Below are 9917 nucleotides of genomic sequence, written 5' to 3'. Positions count from 1 at the left end.
CAGGCCCCAATCGAACACCCACCGTTCGATAGACCCTTAAATTCACGATTTTCTCTTAATGACCTCTACTTTTGTGATTTTTCATTAAAATAATATTAATTTAAAAAATTCACGCCTGCGCCTACTCGCGTCTCCTTGCATGTTTAAAGTCAGAGCCTCAGCCTTCAAACTCTGCACCTAACCTGAAAATCGAGTGGGGACACCTTAATAGAATTGTTATTATGCTCAAAATATTTTTATTTAATTCTATATTAGTAATACACTGAGTATTAATCTTGAGTGGGTCCACCCATGTTCTTACCCATGCCAGCTATCATGCATAAGCCCTGAACATCATTATCTGCGGTACTGCTCACTATACATGGGCTTCATCTTCACTTGCTATTGGACTCATGTGTAAGAAGCAGTAAAGCAAAAACAATCGTGCATAAGATCCTATTTAATTATGGGTGCACTAGTATATTAGTTAGTGCTTCTTTTATTTTTAAGGGTGTGTTTAGTTTATAAAAACAAAAATTTTTATCGAACGTTTGATCGAAAATTGGAAGAATCTTTCAGACACTAATGAAAAAACAAATTTCATAGCTCGTCTTAAAACCGCGAGAAATCTTTTGAGCCTAATTTATCAGTTATTAGCATATATGAGTTATTGCAAAGCTAATCATAAACTAATTACGCTCAAAAGATTCCTCTCGCGAATTTCTTCTAAAAACCCTTTCCACATCCGGTCAAACGTTTCTTTGGACGACATCCCAAAATTTTCTTTGGACGACCACAAAAAGGGCCTTCTTTTGGGGAAGCAAAATTGCTGCAATATCGCTATGAATTCAGATGGCCCAGATAACCGAGTCCTAACACAAGGGGGTGGTGGCGCAGTTGGCTAGCGCGTAGGTCTTATAGCTATTATTGCGAGTGATCCTGAGGTCGAGAGTTCGAGCCTCTCTCACCCCAAAACCCCCAGCGATGATGAAACGCTCAGTGGCAACTTTGGTCGCCACGTGTACACCTGATCTGGAGCAGAAACTATAGAGCACCCAAAAGAAAAAAAATGTAAAGAATTTCGTTTTATTAACCGGTGAGATGTCACAAAAAGAATAATTTAGTTACACATTAGCGTTATGACCAATACAACATACAATAGAGTACAGCTTTGTCGTACACGTACGAAAATACAGACACCGTCGTGACCTTTGTGAGGTTTTTTACAAACTGTGTGTATTCCCTTTTGATGTCTTGAGTTTTCCATGTAATCTTTGTTTTGTCAGGAAACAAGTAAAAGTTGATAGTTCATCTGCAGTCATCATCCAGAGGAGACGGCGTATTTTTAGCTCGTAAAACTGATCTGAAACAAGTGGTAGCTGGTAAGATAAGCATGGATAATACCGATTCCTTAAATTTTAGCCAGGTCTAGAAATCGCATGTTGCATCTACAGTTTCGTAACCTAAAAGAACTAGTGCCAGACAGGAACAATTGCAAGACTTCAAATCCAAACTTTAAGATTTCAAATCCAAACTTTAACACAAGCATAACGAACTGACAACAGTATGTTTAGTCATGCTAGAGATCAAAACCATGGAGTCAATGAATTTGTACAAGCACTTCACCAGATTTCTGATACATCAAAAGGCAATTGTTGCTCATGACACCATTCTACCTATAGTTTATAGCAAGCAACCAGCAAACCGTTTCTCAAATTTGCATATATGGTTCTCTACTAAAGATTAGAACACATAAAGGGATACAAAAGTTCCCAGCAGTACAATTTCGAGTCAACGAAAAGGATAATCCTCAGATATTCTCAATGCTTTCCTTGTCAAAGAAAAGTTAGAAGTAGTGTTAAGAAGATACCTTAGCCACCAATGTGAATCATAGGTCTATTTGCTGTCTTAGCAATATCAAACATCCCAGCATGTTTAGCTTTCTTCCTTTTAACCTGGGTACAGCAAGGTGGAGATTAAGCATGTCATCTTTGGCTAGTAAGCAAACATTGTATTTATAACTAATAACAATGAAACCCTATTTACTGTCGGAATGCAGAGTTGCCTTAGGTGCAGGCAGAGCAAACGATAGCAAATATTTATTTATTTTCTGTGCCATTCTAATGGACGCAAAATGGTGTTGGCAAACGAAAAAATGTATCCAGCTAACCTCTGCTTTACATCTATCCAATGTGGTCCAAACCAAAAAATGCATGCTGTTCCTTCCTCATTGGAAATCTATAAGCTAAGGAGATTTTACTGCTTTTTTGGTGCTTATTTCTGATGCCACTTTTATATTTTTGTCAAGAAAAACAGTCTTTTAACTTAACAATGATTTTCTTCTAAAATAAACTTATATTCAAATTCATATCTTAAAATCACACAATTGAGACAGAAAAAAGGGTTAAAACTCTATTGGTATTGTGTTCTATGAAATGAATAGGAGTGGATACAACTAGGTGGTGCAAGATAGCTATTTGACAAAAAGGAAAAATGTATAGATTACTCTTTCGTACATAAGATATAAACCAAGTTAATTGCTACACATACCGCAGCGCTTATTATCTCTCTGAGTCCAGCGTCATCAACACCAGTACGGATAGGCTCTCTCAGGCTCACCTGCAGAAATTAGAATAGTTGAATTCATTTATTTGTTTTTAGCATTTTTCACAGAAAACTCATTTATCTTTTTTATTCATTCTAGGACAATAATATTGGGCAGCAAAATAGAATTTCAAAGGGAGATTTAGCTTTTAAAGAAACACATCAAATCAACAACATTAGTTCTAAAATATTCCCTCCGTTCCATATTATAAAATGTTTTGGTCCTAGATTCATCCATGGATCAATTACTATGTTTTATATTATTTGTCTAGATTCATTAGCATCCACTTAGATCTAGAAAGGGCCCGAACATCTTATAATGTGAAACGAAGATAATTTTCAGTAATAATGGACCAATAAGACTTGCACAAAAACAATCAAACCTTACTCTGTAAAAACAGTTTTGTATATCATGGATGCTAGATCTGCCTTGCACTTACCTTTCACCTTCAGACCTAAGGCGCCGCATACTGAATACTTAACAGAAATTCCAAAAGCAAGAGAAGGAAACAAAGAACATGACTGCCCGTTCGATCATCCAAATGTTCATTCCTTCATTCGGTTCATGTTAAGGAAAGGATGATTAACATACATAGTGTGCTACATGCTTGGAACATCATGAGCGTTTTTAGTTACAGAATATATATTTTTGGACCTATCTGAAAATAAATCAAAATTGCAGATGAAAATTGTTGAGACATTTCAAGTTAGCATGATCATCCATGAAACAGTAACACTGCCTAACACAAGTGATCACAACATCAGTGAAAGAACAAAAATTCAACCTCATGGAATTGAAAGTAGAAAATTAACATATCAGCTCAAAATAAGGTAGGAAAATTTGCTGGATTACAAGTCAAGGGTTTTCACAAAGCAAACTATCTAGCATACCTCTGAGGGGCCAAACAAGCACACTTTCAAGTTCCCATCAGCCAATAATCGTAATCTATTGCAACCAGCACAAAAGTGTTCCGTCATTGATGTAATAAATGAAATTGTTCCAGCATGACCATCGATCTTGAAATTCTTTGCGGTCTCTGACGGGTGATCTTGAAGTCTCTCTACACCTTCAAAACGTTGACGCTGATCCACAAGGGTGAAAATAAAAAATATATATATTACTTGTAGCTTCTCTAATAAAATATCTACCGCATGCACATACACTGGCTAGGATGATAGATGCTGGCAGAAGAAAATGAATGTATAATGTACAAAGGAAGTGAACATTTCAGAGGTGTACCTTACCACTTTATCCATTATCTCTGCATAAGGAACCAGCTTCTTGACATTCCAAACATTACCATCAAATGGCATAAACTCAATAAATCTGACATTCACAGGCTTGTATCTTGTCATTTCAACAAAATCACAGATTTCATCATCATTCATTCCACGCATGACAACACAGTTGACCTGGCAACAGAAAGGAGAAATAGAACAAATTAAAAAGAAACAAAGGAAAGTAGTATATTGTGATGTGGACACAATTCCACTTTTGAGGTATGGTTAAACAACAGATTGCAGAAATTTTAGTATGCAAAAATCTGCATACCTTGACAGATCTAAATCCAAGTTCAATAGCAACATCTATCGATTCCATGACCTTTGAGTGCCCTTTACGCCTTGTCATAAACTCAAACTTTGCAGGAACCAATGTGTCCAAGCTAATATTTAGAGCATTGAGTCCACATTCTTTCAATCTTGGGAGCTTCTTAGAAAGAACAAGTCCATTCGTTGTCATTGCAAGAGTTTTCAGTCCCTTCAAGCCAGAAAGATGCAAACAGATATCTTCAATATCCTTTCTAATGGTTGGTTCTCCACCAGTTAACCGGATCTTATCCACACCAGAAGTAACAAAAAGATCAGCAACTCGAATGATCTCATCACGCGACAGGAGCTCCGAGTTTGGTGTAAGCTCAACTCCTTCGGCAGGCATACAGTACTGGCATCTCAGATTACATCGCTCGGTCAAGGATATCCTCAAGTAGTTGTGAAACCTCCCGAATGAATCAACAAGCATATCTGACAATGGCGCCTCACTAGGTGCAACCTCTGGCACATTAGCACAAGAAGTTGCATAAGTATTGGAGAGCCTATTGCTATCAGCAGCTTTGGTTGAGGAGCAAGTGGTCATGAAATATTGGAGCCCCACTCTCATAGCATCAAACTGCAAAATTTGGTTGGCTGTTACATTACAACAAAGAAAGAAACAGTTCATTTGTGACTGGAAAAGAGATGAGTAGCAACAAAAGAACGCTCCTTCGATGTGATGTGTCATACTGCATCAATACACTACTATCTCCATTCCAAAATGTAAGCATTTTCTAGGATTCAAATTTTGTACCACAACATAAGCATTTCTACACTGACTCATATGATTCCAATCATTCCAATGATTCCGGAGCCAATCAGATACTTAGAAAGGGAATCAAATCAATTCAAAATTAAAAAAAAATACTACTCAAGTGACTAAAAGGAAATCTTTTGACATCCTTAGTGTATACTAAAGGACCTAGAAATACTTATATTTTGGAGGTATCACTTACTACTACTAACCAAGACAGATGTGAATACGTTGTTGTGATACTGGACCAAACAAGTGACGTACTTTGTTGACCCCTCCACTCTCATGAGAAGCAGGAATTCCATTCATCCAAAGAAAAGGGAGAATCTCACCGTGCGATGAGGCCGCCGGCGGCGGGCCAGCTCGGAGAGGCAACGCAGCGGCATCATCCTCCTAATCGTAACCCGAATTCTCTCTCTCCAGCAATGGAACCAGAGTAGTCCTGCACGACGCAGGCATGAAAGGGAGGCAGAAGGGGATTAGTTAATCCAAGTAACAGAAGAGACAAGCTGCGGTTTGGGTCCCAGAAATCCCAGGAAAGCTCGGATCTTTTCTCTTCCCTCCACCATCACCACCACCGAAGCGAGAAGAACCAGCCCGAGCCCAGTGTGCCTCTGCCCCCAGCGGCTGATACGGCGGCGGCGGCGGGGGCGGCGAGCGGGGAGAATTAATATTACCTTACCTTAGGGGATTCCGGCAGGCGAGGCCGGCGCAGCCGTGGCACGGGTGGGGCGGGGCGGGGGATCGGAGAGGCACCGTGGTTCGCCGCAGTATGTATGGATAGAGAGCGAGGTGGTGGAGCACGCGCACGCGCACGTGAAGGTGAAGGTGAAGCTGCGGCGGCGGCGGCGATGGATGGGCTTTCCCGAGCTGCAGAGGTCAAGGAAGGAGGAAGGATCGGTACTCGGTGGCCAGCCGGTGTACGTCGGTGGGACCCACGGTGTGCTCTATCCAAATTTCTCGCACATTTTTTTTCCTACTTATGGTTCTGCCTACTGGCTAAATTTAAATTTTTAATCTTAAACTTAAATTAATTTTAAATTTTTTATTATAATTTATCTTTTGGTCTTTACTTTTAAATCTCTAAGAACATGTGTATAAAAAAGTTTTTATCTATAAATTACATTTTGTTTGCGAAAATTTCATTTGGATTTTTCTCTAAAAAGTCAAAAAAAAATCACCATCTCATACTTTTTCGTATTCCAAGACATAAATATCTATAGTTTCTTTAACAGATACTACCTTTATTTTTATTTTATAATGTAAGATTTTTTAGGATTTGATATATTCATATATAAACAATACATATTGATTAACAGATGAATTTAGATTATAGCAAAAATGACGGAGAGAGTACTAACCATTGTTTAGAGCAAGTTTAGCAGTTGAACTAACAAACAAAAATTAATATTGGAGCTTATATATAATAGATTAGCTGTAAAGGTCTATCCTTTTCTCTTTAATATCTATTTAATTAATATATTTATATTGGAGCATGCGTAAGCTAGCTTCTACATGAGAGCCAACCGTCCTTATTTATTATATTTTTTCTTTTCCACATATAAGTTTGTAGTTAACATATAGATCTCTATTATATTTGCTCTTAGCATGTGTTTGGTTACAGGGATGGGATGGGTTGAGATAGAGCTAATCTATTCCGGATCACGTTTTGTTGCTGGATGGGTGGGATGGGTTAGATCCGGATTTGAGAGAAATCCCATCAAAATGGTGAGACAGATCTATCCCCGAACAATTTGGTGATGCTAGAGTTTTTATATTGTTTACTAATGCATCATTAAATAGCTATATATAAGTTTGTGAGGGATATAGGTGGGTAACACACCGACTAATTTTCGTCCTAATCTCACACGTGCTCTTATATATTACCACCACGGTAAGTGAATCATGATAAACTCAAATTGTTCGTAAAGTAGAATATAGAGTTTAATATTACTTAATGAAAATTAAAACACTAGTACTTGAATGGTTATACAAAGACACAAACAAAAAAATCCTTTTACTTGGTAGGATAAAGTGAACATGTGTCTACGGAACCTACATACATAATTGGAAAATCGTTTCATAGGTTGTCACGTGCTAGACCATTATACGTGGGAACATTAGTATCTATCTTTTCGCTTCTATTTATACTTATCAGCTAAAATTTAAATTTTCAATCTTAAATTTAAAATTTATTTTTAATTTTTTCATTCTTAGTTTATTTTTTTAGTCTTGGGTTTTACATCAATAAGAATATGTCTATAAAAATTTTCTTCATAAAATATTTTTCGTTTATAAATATAATGTTTAACTTTTTTCATTAAAAAACCAAACAATCACCTGTTGGAATTTATTTTGGTTGGTACTAGAAGTTGTGCATGTGTGTTATGTGTAGAAAAATGAAAGTTTGATTGTTACGAGAAGACATCCACGTGTCCGTCGATTCATTGGATGGTTAAGAGAAAAACGGTAAAAAGCATCTACAGAGGCACCTTGCCACCAAGATGATCATGATTTTGTGTCTTCAGGCCATGGTATTGGCAGCTTATATGACTAGTGAGCATCATCTTATTTCGTTCATTATTACTCCCTCGCTCTGTTTCACAGTGTAACACTTTCTAGGATTATCTAGATTCATATAGATGCTAATAAATCTAGACACATATATAAATTATATATGTTCATCAACGAATGAATTTAGGTGAGGCTACGAAATCTTACAATATGAAACGGATGTAGCACCTCTCAAGCTCTTATCTACGTATTAACTTATCTTAAATAAAATGATTTTTCAACTTAATATTAGAATTTTTGGTCAAAGTTTTTTCCACTAGCAGTTTTGACCACTAATGATACACACATATATTACTAATATTCCATTTATTTTATATTATAAAATGTTTTAACTCTACCTAAATTTATTCATGGATCCATGAACATGCTTTATATGTGTCCAAATTATTTAACATACATATAAATCTACAGATAATATAAAGCATATATAATAATATTCAAATGATGTGATTATAGTGAACGAATTTTAATACTCATACTTAGTATATGCTACCTCCGTCTTTAAAATTCTAAAATTTAGACAATTGTTCTTCCAGATTTATACTCAGAACTCTTTATATTTTATCATAGAGTAAGTTATACATTTTGATACCATGACATCTATTAATGTATTTTCTAAAAAAGGAAAAAACGAATAGTCAAAGTTTACATATGAACAATGCTTGCTAAAAGAATAAATAAAAAGAGGAAACCAATTTTTTCGTGTATAGCAATATCTACTTCATCACGATTACTATTCTCTCCGTTTCATATTATAAGACTTTTTAGTTTTGACTAGATTCATATGTGTGCTAACGAATCTAATACATATATAAAACATATACATTGAGATATATAGATAAATCTAGGTAAATACAGAAAATTTTATAATATCTAATGGAGGAATATTTCGCAAACTCCATGGAATAAGTGATAATGGTCTAAGGCCTTGTTTAGTCCTAGAAACTTTTTCCAAAAACATTACATCGAATCTTTAGACATCTAAATGAAGTATAAAATATATATGAACATTAAAACTAATTACACAGTTATGGGGAAATCATGAGAAGAATCTTTTGAGCCTAATTAGGACATGATTAGCCATAAGTGCTACAGTAATCAACATGTGTTAATGATGGATTAATTAGACACAAAAGATTCGTCATGCAGTTTTCAGGCGGAATCTAAAATTAATTTTTTCAATCGTATCCAAAAATCCTTTCCGACATTCTGTCAAATATTCGACGTGACCCTTTTGCCAAAAATTTTTAGCAGCTGAACAAGGCCTAAATGACACGCGTAGCTTGCAAAGAATTATAATAAGTCCAGTGCCGTGCTCGTACAATGATTCTGCTGGGGAGGTTGACTTAGAAAATATGCACATTTCATACATCATTGCTTACGTACATGATTTGGATGATTTAGAAAGGAAGAGATCTTCTCCACAAGGATCGCACTCGTCGATGTGTTTTTATAAGTTTAAATTGTTAAACTCTGTATGTTTTGACTAACAAAGTAATTACTCGAATCGCATATTCTATATTTTAATTGTAAAATAGCTGAATATTTGTGCTTTATTATGGGCTAATTAAATACCCGTACTTTTCTACGAAGAAATATGAATTATAACTTGTATTTTGGAGGTGAAAAATAGAACTAACATGTAGGACTATTTTGAAATATTTTATATACTTAAAAAAGTGAGAGAATTTCCTATATGCCACTGAAATTATACCCAGTTTCTTCTATGCCATGCAAAAAATCAAACTTCCCTATGTGTCATTCACTTAATTTTTTCTTCCTTACGTGCCATTGCCGTTAACTTTTTCATCCATCTCCGTTAACTTATTTTGCTTATGTTCTTTCTATGCCACCACATGTCAAATCACCCGAAACATAGCATTGAAAATTGATATTTTCGAATAAAATTTATGAAAGAGTATATCAAGGCCTAGAGGGAGGGTGAATAGGTGATTTTTAAAAAAAACTAAAAAGCGGAAGCTAAGACTTTCGAAAGTTCCGGTCAGAGGCTTCAGAACTTCCGGCCTTTGAAAGTTCCGTTGATCTTCGAAACTTCCGACAGCACCAGATCTAGAATAAAAAATGAGTAGATATAGCCAACCAAATCTCAAATAAGCAAACCACCTCCAAGCTTTGCACAAACAACATCTAGAGTACGCGCGGCAACCAAAAGCAAAACTCAAATCACAAGTTAGAGAGATTTCAACACAAGTGTAGACGGAGACTTTTTACCGAAGTTTCGATCCTTGAGGGGATTGTATTCTCCGTTGAGGAGCTTAAACTTGAGCCGGGTTCCACAACCGTTTTCTCGGGGTTGCACTCGTGCACTCCCCCTCACTCAAGGTGTCTCTTCCCTTTCGGAGGTGAGACCCAACCTTTACAAAACTTTCCCAGCGCACCACAAGAACTTTGGCGG

The 9917-nt window shown here is 36.3% G+C and overlaps 1 protein-coding gene and 1 non-coding gene across 3 annotated transcripts; one reads left to right on the top strand and one right to left on the bottom strand.

Annotated features, from left to right (window-relative positions):
- The first annotated feature begins 861 nt into the window (after window positions 1-861).
- Window positions 862-951, top strand: TRNAI-UAU. Its single transcript is given in 2 exon segments — window positions 862-899; window positions 916-951. It is a non-coding gene; the product is annotated as a tRNA-Ile (tRNA).
- Window positions 952-1051: 100 nt separating this feature from the next.
- LOC102704020 (GTP 3',8-cyclase, mitochondrial) lies at window positions 1052-5832 on the bottom strand. 2 transcript variants are annotated; one of them, XM_006663987.3, is made up of 8 exons: window positions 5610-5832; window positions 5260-5369; window positions 4136-4750; window positions 3829-3996; window positions 3475-3666; window positions 2530-2598; window positions 1850-1934; window positions 1052-1342 (listed from the first exon to the last, which is right to left on the bottom strand). In XM_006663987.3, the coding sequence occupies exons 2-7, from the start codon at window positions 5314-5316 to the stop codon at window positions 1851-1853; spliced, it is 1185 nt and encodes a 394-aa protein (XP_006664050.1). In that variant the 5' UTR covers window positions 5317-5369; window positions 5610-5832; the 3' UTR covers window positions 1052-1342; window position 1850. The 2 variants fall into 2 exon arrangements, 1 of the variants encoding a protein (XP_006664050.1); XR_001551605.2 differs by lacking the exons at window positions 1052-1342; window positions 1850-1934 and having other exon boundaries at window positions 3475-3650; window positions 3824-3996.
- Window positions 5833-9917: the final 4085 nt, after the last annotated feature.

Source organism: Oryza brachyantha, chromosome 12, assembly GCF_000231095.2.
Source record: "Oryza brachyantha chromosome 12, ObraRS2, whole genome shotgun sequence".
NCBI classification, from domain to species: domain Eukaryota; kingdom Viridiplantae; phylum Streptophyta; class Magnoliopsida; order Poales; family Poaceae; genus Oryza; species Oryza brachyantha.
Note: the sequence above shows the minus strand (reverse complement) of the source record. Positions and strands in the feature narration are given on the sequence as shown.